This window comes from Excalfactoria chinensis, chromosome 10, assembly GCF_039878825.1.
Source record: "Excalfactoria chinensis isolate bCotChi1 chromosome 10, bCotChi1.hap2, whole genome shotgun sequence".
NCBI lineage: Eukaryota > Metazoa > Chordata > Aves > Galliformes > Phasianidae > Excalfactoria > Excalfactoria chinensis.
Window position 1 is genome coordinate 13,546,212 of NC_092834.1, and position 26,392 is coordinate 13,572,603.

The window sequence follows — 26,392 nt, forward strand, 5'->3', positions numbered from 1 at the left end:
CAAATTTCTGTTTCGTATATTAAAACAACATAAGAACTAGTAGAAATGAGCTGTGCACAGGTTCTAAAGAAGGCGCTCAGAATCTCTGAACAATTGAGTGTTCTGTATCTGGGGTTTAAAAGACACGTTTATTATCAGTTTCTGTTTGCAATCTGGTTTCCTTTCCATAAAGAAGCTTGGTTAAGCACATTTTTTCGCTTATTCAATATACCTGAAAGCTAGATGGTGATTTTCCCAACTGACACAACACATTAGAGAGAAAAGCAAACTCAAACATTTTAGAAAAAGAAGTGAATTTCCATTGATTTTGCTTGACAAACTGTCTTAAATATCTTAAAAAAACACATCTTAAAACACATCTTATCTTAAAAAAACACATTGGTCTTCAAAATAAGTTTCAAATAATTTAATATCTATTAAAATGTTCTGCTCCAAGCTCTTCCTACTATACATTTAACCAGGCTGTACTTCTGCCATCACATATGCTCTTTAGCAAACCCACTATCTCCAGGAAACAACAGAAAAGTTGGAAGTTTGTTAGTGTTCTTTAAGCCTTCCACTTGAAAATACTGCCGTGCTATGAATTTCTCAGCACACCTGAACATTCATTCAGCAGCTAAAAAAGACATGCTTGCTTCATCTTGCTCTTAGCTCCCTTAATTAGCAGCCTGATTTTAGAGCAAAACAGTTGTGCAAAAGATGTACCTTTTTATATCTTTGTAAGCACAAATGACAAAACTAGAGCATCAGGAATTCAACTTCAAAAACTTGATATGCTGTACTTATTGCACTAGAAGCCCAATCCAAAAGTACATGAAGCCTTAATGCCAAGTGAGTTATTCACTTCACTACTGAACATCTGTCTGCTTCCCAGCATGCAGACAGTATCAAATGGTGACCACTCTGTGGGAATGAGAGGCTGCTGGCAGTGCTCTCTCCAGCCTCTGTTCACAGTAAATGTGTCTATGACCTGCTCAAGGAACGCAAAACAGCTGTGGATGATGCCGTTTCAGACCAATTCAGTCAACCATCTCCCTGAGTGGAATGCCTGCTCCTTTTCCCAAAAGTCTCCTCAAGTCCCACCCAACCACCACTCCTCCTGTTTCCTTCTTTCTTCCCAAATGAATTTAGCTCTGCTAAAATGGCAGTTTCAGTGCCAATTTAAAACAAAAACAACAACAACAAAAAAAAACCCAAACAAACAAACAAACACTTTTTCTAACCTTATATAAGAATGTGGCTTGGACTAAGCAGCACAGCATTCTGGAGTGGTGTATGCTCAATTGCCACCAATGTACGCATTGCTATTTATACATTTAGTAGGTGCAAACAGGACAAAGCAGCACTGGTCTTCTAATACAGTCTGCTTATTAGGGAAGACAGCTGCTCCTTCCCTGTACATTTCTAGCAGCAATGCATGGATGATAAAGCACATTCTGCAAAGAGCTCTGGAGAAGGCAGACATCCTATCCAACACCCATGTCTGAGAGAACACCTAAGATGGAACTGAACACTCAAAAAACATTCAAAGTAGAAAACCCAGCCTTTTCCATGTTTCTAATCACTGCGCTACTGATGAGAACAGATGTTACCACAGCCAGCCTTTTATTCTTGTTGTACTGCTTTCATTCAAATATTTAACAATGTATTTATAATGTTTTCATTCAATTCAACGTTCCCCATTTCACTGAGGAAAGTAACTTTTTCCTGTTTTGGTTAAGAACAGCCCTTCGCTCAGGTTTCCAGTAAAGTAATCAACTGAAGAAATAAATCATATGCTCTTTGAGCTGGTGTCCTGTTTTCCTGTGTGGCCATACAGAATACTTCATTAAATTTAAAAACCAACATCACACTGACCTGGAAAACACTTCAACAGTGAAAATACTTATTTTGCTCCTACAATTAAAAAATGGTTTCCACTTGGAGGTTCTCTACACATCTATGGATACATCAATTAGAGTATCTGTATAGCAAACTGATTGCCTAAAACAAGAGTCAGTTGTATAAGCACAGATGTACCTAGAAATTACAATTTTAGAATTACCATATGGCACATAATAAGCCTAGGTAAATAAGAGAAAAAATACTCAAAAGAGTTTAAAAGGTTTATAGTAAGGTTCAGAGGTACACAGCAATTCACTACTATTACGGTTGCACTTACTTTCAGTCAGTTTAACAGTATTAAGTCAAGTATCATAATACAGATGGGTCAAGAATATAATCTTCTATTTAATCATTTTTTCTGTGAGGAGATAAACCTACTGTGTATTTCACAATAAAGAATTGAAGAGGGGGGGGGGGGTTGTGGTTTTTTTTTTTGTTTTTTTGTTTTTTTTAAACTTCCAGAACTGCTGAATCCAATTGAATTTTTTTTTTAGAAAACACACACAAAGAAAACAAAAACAACACAAACAACACACAAAAGCTACAAGCGATAAACACAGATATGTAGACCTAGATATGTGTTTTTGTTGAGACTGTTAAAGGGTTAAACAGATACATTCAATTCACCTAGCTACCCACATATGTGAACAGATATTACAGTAGTCTGTCTCACAGTAAGATTTTATTTTTATACCTAATGTAACTACAACTTAAAACCTAAATAGATATTTGCACAAATATTTGAATTAATTCTCTTCAGCTTAAAATGAGAGCTAACACTAGATCCATCAACAGTTCAGCTGAAACCCCAGTGAATAAGTGAGAAAGTATTAATAAGTAAGCTGCCAATTACATAAAGTTCAATAAATCGAGCCAAGGAACGCACACAAACAGCAAAATACTGCCCAACAGCAGTGTAAGAAAGCTATGTGAAATATACCAACTACATATAAAGCACACAGAAATTCCAATGACTGCAGTGATGCTCCCTCATGGCACAGGAGCCAGCTACTGCAGTCCCCTCATTGTTCTTGCCAAGTTAAGACATTTTTCAGAAAAACTGAAACAAAAGGCATGTTCCAAGACCAGAAAATTATATAAGCAAAGCAAACTGCTAACCCTTTCTCTTCACTATGTCAAGCTAAAAAATGAAATAGAGGGGTCAAGGGAAGAACATACTAACCGCTCCTACAAGCTCATCTCTAATATTGTTTAAATACTTAAACCCCGGGAGTATTGAGGGATATCCACTGCATTGCTACTTGAAAAGCCTGAAGAATACAAGTAGGTTGGAACTGTCTACAGAAAACATAATGCAGGTCAAATTAGAATATTCAAGTAGCTTTTGCAATAAAAGCTCATATTGAGTATAACATTTTACAGAGAAAACAGGTACCACAAGAATAGCGTGCTATTTTCAGTCATTAGCATGTGAGGCATCTTTCCCTGTCTAAAATTAAATTATTTGATTCTAAGCAACAAAGAAGGCTGGTGATGATTAAGGGATAAGAATAAGCACATACCTAACTGAGATAAAGATCAGGAGAAGTGTGCCTACACTATTATCACTGCTTTTTTTAACATTGGCACCAGTACAAATGTGACATCAAAAAGACATGAATATGAAATATGTTGCAGACTAACTTTCTATTTATACAAAAAAAGCACTTAGTTACTTGAAACAATAGAGACTGCTTTGAAAGTTCAGTGATTCTGCTTCTGCCCTCTGATTTGAAAGAGAAACCATCAGGAATATACCCCTCAAACCTGATTAACATAGGGACAAGTAAAATATAAGCATGATATTACCTAATCCTCATGAGCAGAATCTGACTCAGCAGTTTGTTTAACTCTATAAACACACTGATCTTGCTTTACCAGATGCATAGTTTAACAGTAAAAATGATATAATGACGGACCTATTTCTAATTCTCAGCATCATCAGAAAGAAAATGTTCATCTTCAAATTAGAAAAAAAAAATTAAAAAAAAATTCTAACTTTTGAAGTAGGATCCCCATTCAAATGCAAATGGTTAAAATAAGTTATGTTTAAAGTAGCAAATGCACAATGGCTTGATTATGCTTATACACAGGAAAAAAATCCACAACCTGCATTCATAGAGTTTAAATTTTAATGATATACAGCTCCAAGAGGATGCTTCAAATTACTTATAAGAAACAGAATATTAATTCTCCTTACCTAGATATATTGTTGAAGCTGAGGAACAGACGCTGGAGACGGGGCAAAGTATCCACATCTTTCTAGAAGAAAAGATAGAAGCAGAAATTCAGTAGCAGAAGGATAACATCTTTTAAACCTTTCTAATTTGCCTGATGAAATACTTGCATTTCTATATACTATAACCTTGCTGCAACATTGATTTCTGGTGAGTGTGCAGATCCATTTCTCCCTAATGCAGACTGCAAGGGAGTGTTTCAGTGCAGATATCTACTATGCAGAACAAGCTGCATCACTTGCAAAGCAAATGATATTAAAGGAAAGAGGATGAGGCTGCTGCTGGTTTCTGAACAAGCTCTTGGGAAAGGAGCCAAGGTGCTGTCTCAGCATTTAAGCAGCAGGATAAATACGGTGCTTAAAGAAAAAAAAGAAACAGACCATGCAGCAACAAGGTTGCTGAAGTGCAATGCTGCAGTGCAATCACACTACCTAGCAGCAGTAGCTGCTCTAAGCAAGGATCATCTGAAGGACTCTGTAACCTTTACAATTTTATATAAAAAAGAACATGTTTTCAGGATGAGTAATCATGAATTTAATATATTGTACAATAGAACTTTGTAGAAAACCCGAAATAGCTCAAAATTTTGCTAGAAGGAAACACATTAAGCATGATCAAAGTTTATTTATGCAATAAAAATCCATAATGGCCAGACAGCACAGTTTGCAGTGATTCATGTTCCACCCAGACTGTAGACCAAAAACCATCAGTTTTACGTGTGTGTCTCCATATCCTACAAAGGAACATACTCCAGCTCACCATCAGAGGAGATCAAACCATTACCCACAGCACACTGAAGTGGCACAGAGCTCATCACCTTGATTCTAGCCACAGATTAAATCTACAGCTCTCCCTCCCCCTACCTGACCTGCTACATTGCTATGTAGCATTCCATCCAATTGAAAAGAAAACAAAAAGCAATGGAAATAAAACAGCCTACAAACCACCGCCCACAACCAAAACATCATTCCATTGGAATTAAACCAGGGTAACAACATCTACATTTTAAATTATACATCAAATAAATTACATCGCTGAATAGAACATTATCTTCTGAAACACTGCTTAGCTGAGCTACAGAAATTAAGATTTGTTTCAAGAAACAGACTTGTATGGAAGAAGAATCTCTGAATATGTGTTAGAACCAAAAAGGATCAGAATATTTTTGTCAAGGAGAAACATCAAGATCTACCAAGACTTTTATTCTACAAGTGATCACACTCACACGAAATTGCAGCAAAAACTGAACTGTTATCTCCAAGCATCAAGCATTGCAAGAAAATAACAGAAGCAGAAGAGCATGGGATAATCTAAGATTTGACCAACTTGAAACACTGACATGCTTTCAATAAGTTATAGTAATAATGTACTCTTGGGAGAAAGAAAGGAAGCAATAAAGGAAAGGTGAGAGGGGGAGGAAGAGAGAAAGATGTTTTGTTTCTTACTATAGCAGAGACTTGATTATGACGAAGGTTGAGCTCCGTAAGTGAATCCAGTCCGTTGAGATTTTCTACAATGGACAGAAGGTTTCTGGCAAGGTTTAACACTCTGAGTTCACTCAAATGGTTGATGTTTTCTATTTTAGTGATCTATGAAAGAGGTATAAACACATACACAGTGTTTTACCTAGATACATGTAGTTCACACACTTTAAAAAATACATAGAGATTAAAAAAGTGACTTAATAGTGTGCTTATGTATGTTACTAACCATAAATAGGTGAACACCAGCTACGGTCTGCTGGAGAGTGAGTACTAGTATTCACACCAATAATATCTTTCTAATCAAGCAGCAGTTATGCCAGTCCACACTCCCTTCATACCATCCAAAGTTCAGTTATTTCAACTGCATTGTTCTAGGGCAGCAACCTTTAAGACATGCAATTAAGAAACCACTGTTAGGATCATACTGTGCCAAAGTGCGGAAATATGTGCACAGTTGATCCTAAATTATACCATAAAGGCACTCAAGGCACACATAGGAATCAGGTAGTACTTTTACTGCAGGACTTTCAGGGCATTGTACCCCCATATTATCATAGAAATCTGTACTAATTTTGCTTCATGACTTAAAAAGCCAGCAGCAGCTACACAGCTCTAACTACACACAAGCTCTACAGGCAGGCTTTACCAGCAGGTCAAGAGGACAAGAAGCTGCTATGAGTAAGGAGCAAGTAGCCACAACCCTCTGGAGAAGAACAAATTATTCTCACACTGGAACTTGCAAGGAAGTTTTGCAAGCAAATAATTGTTGGACTCGGGAGATGTACTCAAATAACAATTAGAAAACAGCAGCATCATTCATTTGGACACATGGCAGACTTGCTCAAGAGTTCCCAGCAATTCCTTGCCAACTCACAGCTACCTGTGATCAGAAAATGGAATGTTCAAACAAGACTAAACTACAGTGAGAAGTCAGCTGCTCTACATTTGTATGTTTAAAATAAGGCATTAGGAATTATAACAGGTGGTATTGAAACAATAATCAAGAGAATAACAATAGCTGCTGCCTCTTAAATTTAATTGTTACTTCTGGAGATGCACTAATCTCTTTTTTTACTAATATCTTTTGCTAAGATATTAATTATTGCTCTTCTGACATGATGTGGCATTTTATTTCCTGCTGTCCATATTTCTCAGTGATGGACTCCACGACCCCTATCCAGGTACTCGTTTCTCAGAGTGGTCTGAAAACTGTTCTCCAGAACTTACCCAGACATTTATGGAGGACTTGCATACAGTAAAGTATCACAGAGATGATAAACAACTGCCACCACACAGAGGGATACACGTATAATGTTCTTAATCTAACCCAGGTTCTACAGCAGAAAGGAGGCAGCATGTTTTCCTGTAGAAAAAACTGGCCTTCCACAGCACACGGCTGTGCATCCAAATCTTGGTAGCTTTACAGACTTCACAGCTATGGCAAATTCCCTTTCCATACCAACGAGGGTCTGTTCTACCTGCAGGACCACTGGAGCTCCCTGCAACACCCCATGCCCAGCCATGCTGCCCCTTCTCAAAACTGCCAACAGCAATTAGATGTAAGCAAGCAACATAGAGACTGGTGTTATATACCTCCCCAGTGATACCGAGCTTTCTGCTGATACACATCAGTATAAATCTGGCTGTGCCAGTTCCCAGAAATTGCAACTCCTAGAATGGGAGAAGATGTAAGGCAGCTGGTATTGAACAGTCTGGGGGCACAATGTCATGGATAAGAGTCATACAAACAAAGCACAAGTATATAGGCATCTGACTGTATGACGTATGACCTGAATATACTGCTGTAAAAAGTACTGTGGCAATTCTCCCCATAAAATTACAGAAAAGTAGATAGCAAAAACAGTAACTAAATGACACTAAGTCCCTTTTTGATTCAACTGCTAATTAAACAAATAGACTCCATTTACACTTACGACATGCAGGAAAAAAAGGGAGCAGGACACAAAATGTTAAAGATAAGGGACAGAGACACTATTGCCTAGAACAATAAATTTAGATTGAAATATTTGTACAATCACAGCCAAGAGCAGATGGTGAGCATGAAGAGCACAAACCCCTGCAGATGTCTGAAGAGCCAAGAATAAAGCATGTTACAATGCAGAATATCAATCCTGGCATTTTATTACTATCTCTAGGACAATGATTTCATCAACAGTTATAGAGATGCTGCTCAGTTCTAAGGCCGTCTCTACTGGCCCTTTCTCTATTTTGAATCCCTCACGCATCTTTGGGTCCATCAGCTTTTGTTACGCTCTATGCATTAGCTAACAAGCAATACCACCTCTTTTTAGAAGATTACAGTATTTTTTTCAGCAAAAAAAGAAATGCTATATATATTTTAAAGACAATTTTATATTAAACACACGTTAATTAGGACTACTATTAGGTATTATTAGGATATATAAGATGTATTATTAGACATTTTAGGCATTTCTTAGTTTTTCAAAAGAAATCCATACTGGAGGGGGGGAGTGGAGTTGCCTTCCAATCCTCCCTTCCACTCCCCCCTCAAGTCACTTAGCCTACATCCTCAAGGTTTAGGCCAGGAAAGTACAAGGGCTGCTCCAAAAGTAAGGCTTCCTATTTTGTTATGTTGGCACACCATGTCAGAGGCAGATGTTGGCAGCATGGCAGTAGAAGCTGAACTTTCCCACCTGTATTCCATTACATGTTGTTGCCATGCACCAGATGTCAGCAGAGGGGCAGACTGACAGAATGACATCTGACATGGAAGTGTGTGTTAAACTAAGAGGTGGAACTGGATTCCTCCACAAGGGGAAAAAAAAAATAAATAAATAAAAATGCACTCACTTATGTTTATTGACACTTGCTGAAGGTTCATGGCGACCAAGCAGTGGATGTGAGCACAGCGGGCAGTGGGTGGTGCATTTCAGCAGCAGTGACAGTGGGTCACCTCCATAGGTGCAGATATTTATAAGCACAGCATGCTGGCAAAAGTGCATAGCTAATTGTGGTGCCTATGTTGAAGAAGTGTGCTCTGTAGTTGAGAGTTTTCCTTATCAAGGCATTTATATAGAACATGTAACATTTGTGCTATTTATCTTGACAGAAAAGATGGCCATCAACCAGTGCTCTTTCCAAAGAGCATTCAGACTGAGTTTGAAACTACAGTATTTAGAAATCAAATGTCCGGTTAAAAATGAAATGGAAATTGCAGTGTTTTAATCGCACACTGCACATAATTGCACACAGAATCTCTGAATCATAAAGTTCACAGTGTTCACATGAGTGTGATAGTCATCATACAACTGCAGATTCTACACAGAAATTAAAGCAGATGGCATGAAGTTGCTATGTCTGCTGACAAGTTTTTGCTGTGCAGTATTAAAAGCCTTACAAAAATCACAAAGGAAAACAAGCAAAGAGGAATGACCTGACAGGGGAATTGGCATTTTGTTCTTTCTGTAAAGAGGCACTGCATTAGGCACTGCACTTATTTTTTTTAGATAAGAACCTTATTTTGGATCTTCATTATAGGAGAGCAATTTCTGCATTTAAAGGCTTGATTTGAGTAAAAAAGAAGAAAGGCTCAGCATTAAGCATCGTGGAATACCGCATCTTGGGGCTTTCAAGCACATCCAGTTCCCATTGAATTTCTCACTTGGCAGCAGCGAAGTCTCCAAGATCAGACCAAACCATATGAGCCAAAATATTCTGCACCTAAATAAATCAAAGTATTTTCCAAGAAACTTTCCTCTGTTTTTCCTCACCTCCAATCTCTTGAAAACGTTGCAGTCTTAGAAGTTTCACAATCTGCATTCCATCTATGGGATTGACTTATACCCAAAAAATGAAGGAAAGAGAGACTAAGAATAAATCAGGAATGCAGCTTTGCTCTTAACTGTTACTACACCATCAACAAGAAGAAACAGTTTCTATCTAGACTTAAATACTATTAAAAATACGTATATAAATTGATCATCTATGTTATGCCTCAAAAAAATTAACCAAAATGCTCATAAAAAAACCCCAAAAAACGAACAACACTGAAATGCTGTGAACATTTCAAGACAGTTTCAAGAGCTTTCAGAACAGATGAATAGAAGCAATCGGAGCACACTGCCAAGGACACACTCTAAAGACCAACAGACTGGCTGCCTAGTTCCATCAAATGCATGGGATTTATATACATCAAAACCACAGAAACTCTTCTATCCTAATCCCAAACACTGAGTGCCTTTCACAGTGAGTGCAGTAATAGGGTGTTGATACAGAGCCCTGCAGCTTAATCCCACAGCACTTTCCACTCATTCAACAGAGAGGTTTTCTGTGGCTTTACGAGGGACATTTTAACCATATATTTGTAAATCCTCTTTACTTTTTTTTTGTGGTTGTTGTTATTATTATATATATATATCTATATTTTAATATCAGCTGAGGTTCAAGGGATCTCTGCAGATCCCCTGGTCCAGCCCCTGCCCACAGCCAGCCCAGCCCCATGTGCTACCAACCTCAGACCACTTCCATGGATAGGGATGCCACAAACTGCCTGGGCAGCATGCTCCTGCGCTTGGCCACCTCAACAGAAACACTCCTCATAAGTTTGAACACGTTTCCTGTACTTCAGTTCATGCTCAGTGACTCCTGTCCCTTTACTGGCACCCCTGAGATAAGCCAGGCTCTACTGTAGCACCTCCATCCTGGCAGATACCTCCATGCTGCAGCAGAGCCTCCCAAGTGGTCTCTTTTCCAGGCAAGGCCATCTCAGCTCTCTCAGCCACTCCTCTTCAACACACCTGCGGCTCTTTGCTAGAGCTATTCTACATTCTTCCCTCCCCATAGCTGTGAGAACACATGACACACACCATAGAAGCATCATCAGATCTACCTGGAATGAAAAACATTCTGACAAAGGAAAACTGCTGTCCATAACTGGTTCTGATTGTAAAACGGACCACATTTATGACTGATTTATTTTTAACCTTCCTGTGAGAACTGGGCAGAGCATAGTGCTACAAACCATCTGAGGAAACAGATGTGTAAATGCCCACTTAATATAACACAAATCATACTTTCTACTATTTTTCATACTGACAGGTAAGCAAGATGGGCTGTTCCTGCACTGTTGGTTCTCATTACTCTCAACTGAATCAAAGGAAAAAATCTTGTACGTTGGAGGGAGAGCACCATGTCAACAGAACACCGACCAGAGTCCACTGTTTTGAGCTATGCATCAACACTTCACTTCTACTGATCTGCTGTAGAAATTGCTATGTTCTCTAATCCAATTCTGTAGATTAAGTGGGTTCTTCAGAAATCTGATATGAAGTGTAATCGAAGCCCCCAAAATCTCAGTGAAATAACAAGACCACCTACTCATTAATAAACAAGCAAACAACAACAGCCAGACACAAGCATAGTACAGCATTATGAAAATCAGTATTTCTTTACATCTTCATTGTACCTAACTAGAAGAGAAAAGAGTATTGATACCACAACTTGCCTAACTAGAAGCTAGAAAGGAACAGAAAATAATTCCTTAATGGATGAGAAGTTGCAGTCTTTATGTGGTCCATTCATGAAGAATACACAAACACTACGCTGTGCCTCCACTGCAGTGCTTGCACACTATTGGATTATGCTATTCACAGAAGCCATGAAGTTACTGCATCACATATAAGTGACTCACTAAAGTGCTAACTCCTTTCTTTCTTTTCCTATAGCATTTTAACTCCCCACTGTGAAGCAATGATATAAGAAAGAACACACACACAGAAACCAGAACAAGTCAGAACTGTCAGAAGAAGAATCCAGGAAAAAATAAAATAAAAAACAAAATAAAAATCACACATCAGCCTTACATAGTCACAATAACCATATGTTGTTAAACAGCTCAATTACAGAACACTTTGTATCACACGTGTTTTAGATTTATTTTACAGAAGAATACTCTATCTGGCTTGCCCTTATATACACCCTGTGCTGTTTCTGACAGAATCATTAGTAACCTTTCTCTCATATGTTCCAGAGCTAAAGCTTTGAGCATCACCAATAGAAGCAGCTGTACAGTCTCAAACTGAATAAGCTGAAAGGATACTGAGTGACTTAAGTCCACTCGGGAGCCCAAACAAGGAGTCTGAACTCATTCTGCTTTTCTCTCATATGAATTCAAGTCCTTTCCAGGTCCATAGGTGATCTTGTTTCGTGAGATCAACAACAGAAGAAACAATGCAATGACCAATGAGAACTTAAATTCTTTTACAACTTTATGACTGTTTTAACCACTCACATGAGATGACTATTCCATGGATACAAGCAAGTGCTGACAGGCTTAGCTTACTCAGCATTAAAGCCTGTAACTACTGAAACGCACAGCACTCCAATTATAAGAAAGCAAACACTGAGGACCAAGCTGATATCGTTATGTGATTTCTGGGAACTCAGGAGTTGCAAGATTTGCCAGCAATTCCCTTTCAAAAAAGCAACAGTTTGACAAAGGACACCGGAAATGCATTATCTACATAAGATAACTTATTAATCAAGTTATTGTACTGTACCTGATTTCCATGAAGATCCAGAACATCAAGATTTTTTAGGCTGTCCAGATTTGAGATCTTCTTTATTCTGAAATATTTAAATAACAGAAATTGTTTTTACTAGATTAAAAGCACCTTTCATTTTCAAGCTAATACAAAACTTAGCTGCTTGCTCCTGCCTACTGATAGGAACAGAAAAGCAGAGTTCTCAACTTTCTAAAAATGAATAAATAAGCCTTAAATTGCCACTTTCCTCTCTAGTCATCAATAGTGGCAATCTGCACTATCACTCTTCCAGGAAGATGAAAGGGGAAAGAATCCGTGCACTACTAGAAAACAAAGTCAACACACAACCTATGCAAAAGGTAAGAAATACTATTACTGACAACAAGCTCTTCCCAAACCTGTGTAAAGCAAAACTGTGGTGATGAGTTTTAAGATTTATTTAACAAGAACTGAGAATAAAACAAATCTGACAGCCCTGCAGGCCCTTCCTAGACAACACAGGTCTCAACATTCGGCCTCATTTCTTCTCCACCTGTACAGCTTCATCATCTCAGCGTGACAACACCCTTCTGTTCTGTCCCATTTTCTCAGATGCCAAGCCTAGGTTACCGAAGCATCAGCAGCACCATCTGCTGGTTGGTTACATTAAACATCACAGGCATTACGCATTTGCTTCAAAAGCTAAAAATCAAGCATAAAAGCAGCAGAAAATAGTTTCTTGTAGCAACTGTGCCTGACTTATGGCAAGTATATCTCCTCCTATCTGTCTCCAAACGTTACAGAACTTACTGAAGCTAATTTTGGAAAATTATTCCTTATAGCATCTTAGGTTATCAACTCCCACAACTCAAAAAATTTGCTATAAACCAAATGAATATCTAGAGGTGAGATTTCAGCTATAGATGCCAAACACTGCAATAAAATACCGTACTATTAGAAGTTACCCAAATTCTCCAACTAGCACTTTACTAATAAGGGAAAGATCACTCTCCATTGGTTTATGTTTTGAAGTGAATGATGCATACGCAGCTGAAAGACGAAGGACAAGAAGTGCTGGGGACAGATTGGCTGCAGCTCTCCTACAGCCAATGACTGAGGGGACACCCAGCTCAGCAGCTGCAGATGAACTGGCAAGGCAACAAACAGTACGTGCTAGCAAGTCTAATTCCTGCCTTCCTCTGTGCACAGTGAAGTTACAGTGTACACTGAGCCAGATGGCTCCTGGGAAAGCCCATCTCAATCTACATTTTTTGTTGAGCTGACTATTTTTTATCTTATTAGAAAGCTTGCTATTATTAGACACCATTTAACACAGCCAATGTGACTATATGAAAACCCTGTAACAGATGCAAAGATGGATTACAGACGCTACACTGTAACAAAGTAGGCCGCTTAAAGCTAGTTTTATTATTTTACCTGTTCTTCCCCAAAAGAAGAACTCTCAGGGATCTCAAAGTTGAAAGCCCACTTATTTCCTCTATCTGGTTATCATACAAATCTAAGAAAACAAGGTGCTGCAGGTTGGAAATATTCTGGATCCGGGTTATAAAGTTATGCTGAAAATTCAAGAGGCGAAGGTGGTCTTCTCCATCAATAACTGGGCACACTGTCAGCTTCTGCCTGGAACAACAACAACAACAAGCATCTTATGAAAGTAAATAATTTGAAATCGACCTTTTACTGACCCACTTCAACTGAGAAAAGGATACTATCTTGATTAAGAGGCTTACTAACTAGACAACTACGGAATAGAAAAGTAACTCCTTAATGTAGAAAAACATAAACACACTGCAGAAGTGCTTTCAACATTTTCTTAAGGCCTCTCCTTCAAATCAGAGATTTCCTCATCACATGGAAATTACTCAAAGAATTCACATTGTGACCACACGACAATTTCAGCAGATGCAGCACACCAATGTGCTACCCAGACTCCACATAAGGGAGCCTACTGAGGTCAGATTCCAAAGCACAACATGTCTATGTGCTTATTCATGTTACGGAACTTCACGTTTGAAGTATAAGTGCACAAAATGTTAGATGTTACTGGGAAAGCTCAAAGACACAGGAAATGATGCTGATAATGGTCAGTCTCACGGCAGGATTATCTCCTACTGGCCTCACGGAACTTTTTCTGACTACATAAACATCACCAATAAACAGAAAAAAATAAAGGGAAATGTGTATGTACATACACACTATTACTTACAATTAAATGTGGTTTTCACATATAGATTTATTTTTTTATTCCCCCCCGGTAAAGGAAACCGACACTCTACAGTTAATGCATCAGATTACAATTAATGGAGACACAGGACCCAAATTTCTATAAATTTCTTGCATGAATTTGAGCTCAGCTCTTAAACTCCTGAGTTTAAAATGAAAACCCTACCTGCCTTAGTTGATTGCTGCATGGATATATTTACCATCACTGAATTTTTACCATGAGGAAATTCACACAGAACATCTCAGTGGAACACAAGTCCCCTCTAAAAGAGGAAACAAAGAGCAAGAAATGCAGCCCACCCCCCCACACCTACCATCACCACCCAGGCACTGCTGGAATACGCATCCCTTGAGACCAGCAGACACAAGTGCAACAAGCTGCTGAGCCTGGACTCCACTCCCTGCTCACCTTTCCAGGGTGAGTCTATCCGAGTTCAGTATTTTTTCCTCAGCAGTACGTTGCAAGACAGGAAATGTTATTGATGAACTGCTCCCAAAATTGGTGTTATCTATCAGAAAATCATCAAAAGAACACATGAACAACCACAAAATCATTTCAATGACCACTAATAGTTACTTCTTCCTAAAAGAATTACATAGTACATGAAATGCATTTTGCCTGCACTCAGGACTCTGGCCCACCAATTTTCTTTTCTGCCATTTTTAGTTTACGTCCCACTTGCAAACCTGCATCCACTGAGCTCACACACAGCAGGGGTTTTTTAAAATAATTTGTGGTAAGCAGACAGTTTGTAGATGCTTTTGTTTATTACCCAGTGCTGCCCTAAGGTAAGGCTGCATGCTAGTTTCACAATCCAACATCTGAACTTAATGAGGATACCATCTATATTAAGAACGACCACAATGACAAGGATCAAATAGAGGTTGCTCCGATTAAAATCCAAAGCACCGAGACACAGAAGCAGTCCCACTGAGCCAGAAACAAACGTGAATTCTTTCACACGTGAGTGCACGCGCTTCCTAGTTGTGACTGCTTCGTGCTTCACACCATTAACAGTGCAAAAACAGACAACCTTTTTAAACATGTTCACAAAACAACCAACTCTATTCATGTTGTTAATATAAGGATAAAGAGGGAAGATGATCAAAGATACACAAAAAACAAATCAGCAACCTGCACGGCAAGCTTTAGCTTATTTGGAGAACAACCCACTGAAAAATAATGGTCAGAAACAGATCGTGCACGTATGTCATCACAAGAACACACAGTCATCGCCCATGTTTGCACTTTCTTTTAAAGAATATGTTCATGGGGAATAAAACCCGCAAATTCTTCACTAAGTAAGAATCAATTTCTTTACTTGTACAGAGAGCAACTTCCTTGTTGTGTAAAACACGTCATTAGAAAAAACAGCTAAATAAGTACCAAAGTTTGTGCTTAGTTTGATTTAGAAGATACCTTCTAAATTTTCATTAGTAGCTGCTCTAAAAAAAAGGCTGTAACAATCAATATTCTCTACATACCCTTCAAAGTGAAATGAATTGCTAAAGAAAAAGAACTTTAATAATTGAGACTTAAAAATAATCAGTTAGTGTTGCTGTTGAAGTTAAAAGACTTGTGCCTCAGGTTTTCAAGCCAATAAATGTAAGGAATTAGAGAAGACCATTATTTTTTACTTTGAATGTCATAACAGATCCCTATCATTGTCCTTTTGTTATAGAAAGGTATATAAAAAGCCTATGTTTAAATGCCTTCATTAAAACTTGGAAGATATTGCTAGCAGTTTAATGACAATGATCTCTTTATACACCACGGGAACAGCAGACAACACGTGCTATGCAATTATACAGTCCATCAGCCAGAGGAAACATCTCAGAGGCTGTGACTGTTCAATTAAATGCCTAGTTCAAATAATAATAAGAAAACAAATACAAGGCCAGTGAGAACTGCACACTCTTACCTGAAGCATGTGAACTAACACTGTGACTGCTTTGTCGGGATCTGGGTTTTGCGTGTATAGAAGACTCTCCAAATCCAGATAAAGAACCTGCGTTCTGCTTGAACTCCAAACCAGAAAGCTCTGTCAGAGTGGATGGCACTGGAAGATACAGCTGCTTATTGCGCACCAAAGGACTCAGTACTCTCGGGTCTCCTGTAAGGCAAACAAAACAAACCTGCAGAGCTTAAACATACTTCATAGTAAAATAAATTGCAGAACAGCCCTAAAAATCAACCCACTCCAAACAGCTGCCGGTCTTTATTATTTTCTGGGATTAATAAAGAAGTGCCATACAGATATTTCATTGCCAAGAATGAGCAACCACCTCTTATCCCAGCCCACCACTGTCTTTATATGACAAGCAAGCAGCAGCAGTAGAGCTGTGTGTCAGAGCTCTGCCAGGCTTCACCAGTTAGCAGTGATGCCATCATATACTTCACATTTCAAAGCCAGAAGCGCTCAAGAGGAAAATCATCTCTTCACATCTCAGAATCAGACTTTGTCTATATACATTAAAATATCAGACATCTGACAAGAGGTTACGGTTGGGAACTGAAGGGGAGTTGAGTGTGGCACTCACAAATATTGTGGCTCTGTGGGTGAGAGAAGGAATGGGCAACAAGAACAGAACAAAAAACAACGAGAAAAGCCATCTGCACTGGGGAGGAGGAGGATAGATAGGAGTTTCAGGATATAACGCGCTCAGTTAGGAGAACCAGTCACGTATGAAAGACAGTAACATTTTTCTACTCATAAGAAAGCCTTTCTTTACTGTTTAGCTCATAAGAAGAAATTTAAAAGCTTCTCCCTTCCACCCCTTTACCTCCCCCCCCAAAAAAACACAACAAAAAAACAAAGAAAAAACAAAGAAAAAGCCAAACTGAAAGCCTCCTGAGCATCACCTTGCCTTCCTGAATAGTTTTTTTCCAGGTCATGTTGCAGAAGTCTGTTGTGAAGGGATGGCGGTTCTTTATTTATCTTGAAGTCAAACTATAACAAAACATGTAAGAGAAACACTGAAGTCTTCAAAGGCCAACAGTGTCCTCAGACAGACAAACACAGCCTTAGGGACAAATACAGACCTCACGAAACAAAGGGTACAAAAAACCACGCACACACCGCCCTAAAAGACCACTGCAACCAAGGGAGGAGAAGGGGTACAGGAGAAAGCATAACAGATCACACACTGAATGTGCAGCAGGCTGTGGGACAGCCCAGCAGCTTCACTTCACACATCCTCACTAAAGACAGCACGAAAAGGCTATCGGCTACACGAGGCAGTGCGTTAAAAACCACCACGCCACTGCTGAAAAGGCAATCCCCATCCGAAAGCACAGACATGTGGCACAGAAACGTGGCACACAACTGCACGAATCCACCTATCTACTGAAGAAAGAAAAGAGCAATTACTGGCTTGGTTTTACTGGGGATTGCGGATGCCTGGATCAGCAGCTGGAGCCCGCAGCTACCGGCCTGAGCACGGGAAGAGAAAAAAAAGACAGGATTACGTTTTTCCAACACGTGCATCAATATCCAGCATCCAGCACAGCAACCCGCGGCACGAGGAGCTCCTTCACACCGCGCTGAGGAACGCCGCCGTGCCGCAGCGGGAAACAAACCGGCGCGGGTCCGTCATCCTCACACGGCACAGCGCGGGCCGTGCAGGCGGGGCTCCCCGCTCACACACTGAGGAGAAACCGCCGCCGCCGCGCGTCACCCGCCCGTCCGCCCCGCGGGAACACCTACCGGGCCGGGCGCGGCCCGCGAGCCCCTTCCAGGCCGGCACTTGCTGGGCACCATGACCACCCTCCTTCTGCACTGCGGCCGCCGCCCCTGTCGGAAATCGCCCCGCCGTTACCGCGGAAACGGCCGCTTCCGGGAGGCGGGCTGAGGGACGCCCCGCCCGGCTGTCCGCCTCTCCGTCCCGCGTAGCGCCGAGCGCTCGGGGCCGTAAGGGCTGTTCCACAGCGGCACGGAGCTAACCGAAGCAGGAATGGCTGCAGGGACATCTGCGATTAGACTCCGATCGTGAAAACGTAGCTGTCGCTTTAATAGCAGAACCAGCCCACCGAAATGCAGCCTTACGGGCTGAGTTAACGGAGTGAAGGCGGCTCAATGCCGTCATCGTTTCTTGAAGCCTTTACTCCATTTGAATTCCACGCGGAACCGCGTTACACAAACAAACACCCGCCTCCTCCTCGCCATCCCCGCCTCGTTCCCGGCCGTACAGCCGCGCTCCCCCCGCTGACCGCCGAGCTCTCTCCTCGCGGCGCTCCGGCCGCACTCGGTGCCGGCCCGCACAGCTCGGGGCGCGCCCCGCCGGGCGGCGCTGATCCGCTGCTGCCAGCGGGAGGAGGAGCGGCGGGCGGCGGCTCGGCGGGGGAGGGAGAGCCTCGAGGCGGGCCCGGGGCCGCGCTGCCGCGGGAGGAGCGGAGCGCCATGGCGCAGCGGCAGCCCAGGGCGGAGGAGCTCGGGGCCGCCGGCCCGGAACTCGCGGCGAGCGGCGGCCCGGTGCAGATCCGGGTGGCCGCGGAGGAAGAGGAGGAGGAGGAGGAAGGCGCGCCGAGCCCGGCGGCGCGTGGCGGCGGCAGCTGCAGCGAGGAGGACTCGGGGCGGTGCGGGCGCTCCAGGTGAGCCGGGCCGGGCCGGGGCCGCCTCTCCCTGCGGGGCCGCGGCTGATGCAACGGCGGCGGTGCGGGGCGCGGCCCGGCCGCGGCGGTGCGGAGCGGAGCGGGACTGGATGTGACACCTCGCAGCTGCGGCCCGGCCGGTCGTTTCGGGTTGAGGGTTGTGATTGTTCTGTTTGTTCTGGGCAGAAAACTATAGATGTTCTGTAGGAGAATTGACACGTGAACCAGCAGATTTTTCTGGGGCTTTGGACCCGAGTTGTGCAGAGATGAAATAACGGACCATCTTATAACCTACTCCGTGCCTCACTGTTGGATAACGCCTGTAGTACTCTTTGTGCTAAGGTGGTAAAATCAGCACAGCGCGGACCTGTGGCAGTGCACCGCGTGAGCATCCTTCCTTAGCAAGGTCTTCAGAATGTACATTTTGAGTTTGAACAGTAGGAAATGCAGAGCTTGCCCTCAGGAAAGCAGTGTGCAGTGTGTTGGGTACAACACTGAGGCCAATTTGTATGAACTCATTAATAAAAAAATTATTATTTTTTCAATGACGCATAGGTTGACAAAATGGGGAGTAAGGCTGCACCTGGATGAGGACTAGTTCCACAGAGGGCAGTGATACCTTCAAAGCCTTTTAGGTGCCTGGTTTTGGAGTGCACGTTCTGCTTTGCACTTAGTTAAGTGGTGTGAGCCCTGCTGGAAGTGGCACAGAGCACTGTGAGCAGAGCTGGCCTGCAGGTCATGTAACATTCAAATAGGATGTTATGGGAATGAAGCACTGGATAGGAAATTATTTACCCAAGCACTTACAAAAATTGTCAGGGCTGGTCTAACAGCTCTGGGAACGAACAGCTTCAGCCTAGTTGAGCTCCAGCACTACTCAGAATTTTCTTCTTATTGCTTACAAAATGAAGCCATTCTTCATGGTCGAGACACAACAGTTCTAGGGGAGCCCCGTGAACATTCTGGGTGTTCGTTCCCCAGTCTCTCAGCTGCCAGGTACTGCACAAAAATATACAGGCTTTATAAGGACGAGCTGCTCCTCTACACATAACAGAAAAATAATTCTTGCCCAACTTAAATGTCTTTTGAATGCAGCCAGACACAGGAATCCGACCTTCAAAGGTGAAAGATTTCTATGATGACATCAGTTCTGCAATCAAAACTGAGATCTAATGACCGCTGCAGCTATCAGTCCTGCTAGTTTACATCACACCTGCAGTTACCGGTTGGTTCCGTTAACACGTTTCCACTGCCTTGAGTGAACCTGCTGTTGGAACTTCACACTGTTTATTATATTGCCACATAGTGCTTATTAGTGCAACATCACTGTTCTTCTCTAGATTCAGCAAAGGCTTCAAAATGATTCCATTTACATTAATATGTTGTTCGTGAGTTTTGATACTTTAAATCCCAAATCTATGCAGATATGTAACTACTTTTTTTCACGGTGCTGACTGACATCAATTCATCATCTAATCAGCCTTCAGTTACACCCCCCAGGGGCAGTACCAGTTGGTCATTACTAGGAGTTAACATACAGCTAATGATCAGTTCCTGCTTTTGCAGGAAGGGGAGCCCCCAATACAATAATTACTGACAGCTGCTACAAGAGCCCTAAAGATTTTGTGAAAGCTGAACTGTTTGCCAAATACAGAAACGGTGTACAGTTTATTTAATGTTTTAGAGAGCTGAGATGTGTCACCCTGACTCCATGTGTTAACGCTGTAAGTAAGAACAGAACTGATGCAGTCCGTTTTTTTTTTCCAAGCACGATGCTGCATTTTCTTTCCATCTGAAGCTTCAAAATACCTGCAAATGTCTGTACTAATAAAACCTGTAACAGTTGTAAGCTCCATCCTGAACTTAAGGTAAGCTCTACTTAGCAAAGTGTGGATATGTTAAAGTGCTGACATACTCACGTGATTTCTTCCGCACACAGTGAATGGAAGACGTGAGGTTGTGGGGTGAGAGAATGAAAAACGATCACTTTACCTTGTTTTCCTTCCTTCTCAAATCAGCAACGACTGGAGGCCACTGAAGTCTGTTTACTGTCTTAATAACAACTTCATCTGTTATCCTCCACTTCCAGCATTTTCCAACGACTAAAATTTGGGTTCTTTTGCTCTCACTATGTCAGCCTTTGAAGCCCTGAAGTGGCTACAGAGATTCTGACAAGATTTCTCGGGTTGTGTGACAGACTGGCTGTGTGTAGCTGTTGCCCAGGGGAAGAGCCATAAATAAATAGCTAGCTTCAAAAGCCTGCAGTAACCGGTCACATCTGGGAGTGCAGTGTGTTCCCTGTGCAGAACCCGCTGACCGGAGCAGTGTGGGCTCTGCTGCCAACCCAGTGGTGTGGGCAGCCCAGCAGCACGTCAGCAGTAGGGCCTTGTTCTAATTTGTCCCCGCAAGGAATGGCTGCGTGGCGAGGTGAGCCGGTAGCCTCCGCCTGCCTACAGAGTTGCCCTCAGGGCACCCTAGTGTGAAGCCTGCTCCCTCTTGTTCAGTGATCTCATAAGCTCTGCAAAAACCTCTTTAAGAAAAAACTGAGGAAATGGCTCCTCCTTTTTACCACTGAGGTATATGGGAGACAGTCTGAACAATAGCAATTAGATGATTTTTAGGACTGGGGAACATAGTGCATTATTATTATTATTATTATTATTTTGTAGGAACTTTTGTGCTGGTCCCACAGCAGAACTAGACAGCTCATAGCTTTGGAAAAAGCCCCAAACAGCTCTTAGACTGCCATTATAATTCTTATAACAACATCTGTGGCTGCAGCGTGTGGGTGAGCTATTTGCCTCAGTGCTGGACGGCAGCTCAAAAGGTTGTTTGTATTCCAGCAACAAACACGTGGCTGTAATGGGATGTGGCAACAAGCTGGTCTCAGTTCCATGGCTCCAAGATCTTTTCTCAGGACAGAATTCTGGGCAGTGCTCTACCCTGCACAGATACGTAGATAGCAGCATGGGAGGGGGAGACAGGAAATTGGTGTGATCTCTTAAGCAACCTGCCTACAGCTATTCCTGAGGGATACCACGTGAACCACTGCCACAGCACTGCCCTTAATCCGACACCTACTGAGAGCTCCAGTCCCTCAGTAAACTGCCAGTGAAGTTACTCTGACACTGCAGGACTGACCTGTAAAAAGTTCAGCAGTCCTGTCAGTCTGCGTTACTCTCTGGATACTGCCTGCTGACACCAAATGCATTCAGAAAGTGAAAATGCTTGAGAAAATACGGTTCCATCAGTTTAGAATATGAATTCCCTGTTATACTCATGAAGCACAGAAATGTTAACACCTTCATGCTGAAAAACCGAATGCTGCCACAGCAGAGATGTAAGTTCCAGTGCACTTGCATTTCTTGTTTTGGTGCAAGATTTGAGCCGGCAGTGTTTTGAAGACACTTGTAAACATGTGTCATTGTTCCACACTGAGATCAGCTTTTGGCACGAGCTCAGGAATTGGATTCCTTACGCTAACTGGAAAGCATCATCTGAGCTGGCCTCCTGCCTCAGATGGACAGGGCTCCACCTATTCACTGCCTATCTATAAAAGAAGCTGGAAATTGACATTATGGGTATTCATTTTCACTTTGTTTTTTGTTTCATTCTTTTAACCTATTAATATGAGATGGAGTCCTGTTGATCAAATTACCTGTTTTTCAGTGGCGGGGAAAATGATGATGACTGTGACCAGAACTGGAAACCACCAGAAAATGACCTGATCCAGAAGTTGATAGCACAGATTGAATATTATTTCTCAGATGAGAACCTTGAGAAAGACGCCTTCCTTCTAAAGCACGTGAGAAGAAATAAGATGGGCTACGTCAGTGTTAAACTCCTCACTTCTTTTAAGAAAGTAAGTTAACTTCTTAAAAGTAATTTGCTTACAAAGATAAATAAGAGGGATGAAAAGAACTTCTACAGGCAGTTCTACAGTCTTCTTTTTACCTGCCTCTCTGAGGCCTTGACTCGGTTTTGATGTGATGGTGAGGCTTGTTCTCATCCACTGCATTCACTTCTCAGCTCTCACGATGGCCTGGGGAAATCACAGGCATTTACAGGACTGTGCTTTTAAATTCTCTTTCTGGGGCAGTAAGGCATCGTGAGCAGAACAATGGATGAGATTCATTTCTAGATCAGCTACACACGAGTAACTCAGTTATCCTGGTAGAGCTACTTTATTGTCTCTAAAAAGGGCCTTGGCAAAAGCACAGACAGCCCAAAACCAAACAAGTATTAGAAGTTATCAAGCAGTTAAAGTAACTCTGAGTTGAGGTGGTTTTTGTTCATAGTTCTCCGGCTGTATTTATTTCGCGTTCGGAACTCCCATGTATGTGGATGTAATGGTTTTCAAGTTACATTTTAAGTACTTTGTCAGGACTGCCGATCTTTGCAAAGCTATTCAGTACCCAAATTAATGCAATCTGAGCTTCTTGAGACCACTTCAAACAGACTGCAGTGGAACAGTTACAGTCGCAAAAACTCTCTTTGGAAAGGCAGAACTTTCTTGAGCTTTGTTTTTGTTTGGGTTTGTTGTTGTTTTCATTGTTTGTAGGTTTTGTTTTTGCTTTTTAACAAAGATTTTTGAGGGATGAAAAATAAGTTGTGTAACAGTGGTACACAAACAAAGCCAGCAAACTGCACGAGTTTTGGCCATGTTCAGATCTAGAAGTGGAACCACTTCAGCAGGCTCTAACCTGAACTAATGGTTTCCAATCAGGTTTAGGATCAGATCCCTATTTTAATAGGACATGAGCTTTCCGGAAGCTTGCTCATGCCCACTGCAGAGGGAAATCTGCTTTTCTTTTTGCCGAAGCCTGCAATATGTAACTGAAATCTAGGTTTGTCTGTAGACTGGAGCCTGCATCTGCCTCGGCTATTCAGCCAGTTGTTTATGTGTGTTTGATCAGATGTGTTGTTTAACCTGTGTCTGTCTTCAAGGTGAAACACCTTACCCGTGACTGGAGAACCACGGCCCACGCACTGAAGTACTCAGACATGCTTGAGCTCAATGACGATAACAGAAAGGTTAGAAGAAATACACCAGTTCCAGTGTTTCCAAGTGAAAACCTCCCTACCAGGATGTTACTTGTGTATGATATCCACATGATTTCTGAACTGCAGGGTCTTAACAAACAAGAAAACGGATGTATACAAGAAAAAGTAATGGAGTATCTCCTCAAAGCTTTTGTAACTTTTGGTGCAATTTCATCAGTTCGTATTCTCAAGCCTGGTAGGGATCTGCCCCCTGACATCAGGAGGTTCAGCAGTCGGTATACACAAATGGGAACACAGGAATGTGCAATTATAGAATTCGAAGAAGTAGATGCTGCCGTACAGGCTCACGAATTCATGTGTGCTGAAAAGAAAGAGACTGGCATGAAAGTTGTCCTAATTGGCATGAAACCTCCAAAGAAGAAAGTCCCTAAAGACAAGAACCGTGATGAAGATAACAGCAAGAGTCTGAAGAAGGTTAGATCCCTTAACAAGAGAGTTGAGGAACTTCAGTTTACTGGTGACGAATCATCAGCAAATAGCTCTTCTGAGCCAGAGAGCAATCCTACATCACCACTCTCAGGACGCAGAAGTACTGTGACCAGTACTACAAGTAAGTTGAGTCCCGTCATGCACCCAAACAACCATCTGAGTCCCAACGTATCACCCAGATCAAGTCCTTGGAACAGTCCATCCTCTTTAAGGAAAGTGACCAAAAAGTCTCCACTGGCTGAAGACAGCAAACTGAACCTGAGCACTAGTCCTGAAATTCCAAGAAAATGTACGGATTATTCCTCAGACAGCAGTATCACACCGTCTGGTAGTCCTTGGGTACAGAGAAGAAAAGCTCAGACTACAACACAAGAGAAGAGCCCGGTCAGTAGCCCCATGCTAGCTCGGAAAATACAAAATGCAGATGGTCTGCCCGTAGGGGTGCTGCGGCTGCCTAGAGGTCCTGATGGCACTAAAGGATTCCACAGTGGCTGTGAAAGAAGGAAAGCCATGAAGAATGAATAAATCCTTAAAAATAATATCACAATTCAGTCAAGTTCTTTTCTTCAGGCCTGGTGAAAGACTGTCACTTTAAATGACTGAGTTGAGTCAGTATTTAATTTCTAAACATTTTATATTCACGCTGAGACTTTATCATTTGTATATTTGTATTTTCACTTCATAGAATCACAGGATAGTTACGATTGGAAGGCATCGCTGTTTGAGCAGGGTCAGCCGCACCAGCTCACTGAGCACCACACTTGGGTTCTGTGCATCTGCAAGCTCTCTGGGTAACCCATCCCAGCATTCAAACACCCACACAATAAAAAAAAAAGTTTCCTTATGATCAGATAGAATTTCCTGTGTTCAGTTTGTGCCCCTTTTCTTTTTACTACATGACACTGGGGAGAGCCAGGCTACATCTTCATTCATACTTAAATACATTGTTGAGATCTCCCTGAGTCTTTCCCAGTCTGAACAGCTTCATCTCTCTCATCCTCTCCCATGAGAGATGCTCCAGTACTTCAGCCATTTATGCACTAACCTACTGAAGTTCACTTATCTGCACTTTTTATGCGTTCGTTTGAAATGCCTGAACACAGAAGCACCACCTGGGATCATCAACACAATGACACTATTTGCAAACCTGAAAAGCAGTGTGCCGATGTTTACTGTTCAGCAGTCCTATTACAATAAGCTTGGTATGAATTCCTCTCAAATCCTAACAAATGTAAGTTCTGAAGACCTTCCGGCTTTGTCTCTAACTGAGCAATGTGCTGCAGTGAGCAGCTGCTCCCTGCTTGCCCCAATCTCCCAAGTCACTTGTTTAACAGGACCAAAGCGCTTGCTTTCCCGTGATGTGAAGACTCTGAGCATTGAAGACTGTTTTGTAAGTTTTATCTCATGTAATCAGATGAAAATAAACTGAATATTAACTCGGTCTAAATCTGCTGATTTCACTTCAAAAGTAAGAGATTCAGTAAAGCACCCTCTCCCCCCTGCTTCTAATTTCAGGGGTAGTACTTTGTGCTGTAAATAATGGCAGTAACACTGCCAGGACTGACTGACAGAGATCACCAGTTCTGTGCATCGTTGTTCAGCCACTCAAATGTATTTTTCTAATGTTTTCCTTTGACTTCACAGAAATGGAAAACCCCCAAGTTGCCTCCTGACTTTGATTACTGGCTGAAGCATTGTGAAATACATAATATATGTTAAAATATACATATATGTTATAAAAAATTATGTGGTATTTGGTTGTTGTTCTTGTTTTCCTTTTGCTTTTTAAATCAACAGCATATCTGCAAGTTTCCAAGAGACAGGTGAGCACACAGCCATCAGATGAGCAATTCTCTAACTCTAGCTTATGTACAGCCACATCATCTCACTGCGCATCCAGACCAGCCCTGCTTCACTAATAACCTGTCACCATCAATCTGTGCAGCACCCACATGT

At 41.7% G+C, this 26,392-nt stretch overlaps 2 protein-coding genes across 8 annotated transcripts in view; one reads left to right on the forward strand and one right to left on the reverse strand.

Moving 5' to 3' along the window:
- Window positions 1-18,886, reverse strand: part of LRRC49 (leucine rich repeat containing 49) — a 40,221-nt gene extending 21,335 nt beyond the window's left edge. The window contains exons 1-9 of one of the 5 annotated variants that reach the window (XM_072345707.1): window positions 18,542-18,886; window positions 17,724-17,786; window positions 17,216-17,303; window positions 16,275-16,466; window positions 14,762-14,861; window positions 13,546-13,749; window positions 12,145-12,211; window positions 5,567-5,710; window positions 4,085-4,146 (exon numbers count right to left, since the gene is read on the reverse strand). In XM_072345707.1, the coding sequence (XP_072201808.1) occupies window positions 4,085-4,146; window positions 5,567-5,710; window positions 12,145-12,211; window positions 13,546-13,749; window positions 14,762-14,861; window positions 16,275-16,466; window positions 17,216-17,303; window positions 17,724-17,786; window positions 18,542-18,754 (1,133 nt within the window). In that variant the 5' untranslated portion in view covers window positions 18,755-18,886. Of the gene's footprint in view, window positions 1-4,084; window positions 4,147-4,231; window positions 4,551-5,566; window positions 5,711-12,144; window positions 12,212-13,545; window positions 13,750-14,761; window positions 14,862-16,274; window positions 16,467-17,215; window positions 17,304-17,723; window positions 17,787-18,059; window positions 18,235-18,541 lie in introns of those variants that run through there. The other 4 variants (XM_072345708.1, XM_072345709.1, XM_072345711.1 and 1 more) reach the window with 4 other exon arrangements.
- LARP6 (La ribonucleoprotein 6, translational regulator) lies at window positions 18,810-26,188 on the forward strand. Of its 3 annotated transcripts, XM_072345714.1 has the most exons (5): window positions 18,810-18,943; window positions 20,039-20,065; window positions 20,712-20,811; window positions 22,613-22,805; window positions 23,891-26,188. In XM_072345714.1, exons 3-5 carry the CDS (start codon window positions 20,759-20,761, stop codon window positions 24,959-24,961), a joined length of 1,317 nt encoding a protein of 438 aa, XP_072201815.1. In that variant the 5' UTR covers window positions 18,810-18,943; window positions 20,039-20,065; window positions 20,712-20,758; the 3' UTR covers window positions 24,962-26,188. The 3 variants fall into 3 exon arrangements, with proteins under 3 accessions (XP_072201815.1, XP_072201814.1, XP_072201813.1); XM_072345713.1 differs by lacking the exon at window positions 18,810-18,943 and having other exon boundaries at window positions 20,040-20,168; XM_072345712.1 differs by lacking the exons at window positions 18,810-18,943; window positions 20,039-20,065 and having other exon boundaries at window positions 20,567-20,811.
- Window positions 26,189-26,392: the final 204 nt, after the last annotated feature.

Bases quoted from the DNA above. Each gene is read 5' to 3' on its own strand.
- LARP6 (XM_072345712.1), top strand. From the start codon at position 20,687: ATGCAGTCCGTTTTTTTTTTCCAAGCACGATGCTGCATTTTCTTTCCA. The intron at 20,812-22,612 runs GTAAGCTCTACT...CCTGTTTTTCAG, and splicing joins AGCTCCATCCTGAACTTAAG to TGGCGGGGAAAATGATGATG. The intron at 22,806-23,890 runs GTAAGTTAACTT...TCTGTCTTCAAG, and splicing joins TCCTCACTTCTTTTAAGAAA to GTGAAACACCTTACCCGTGA.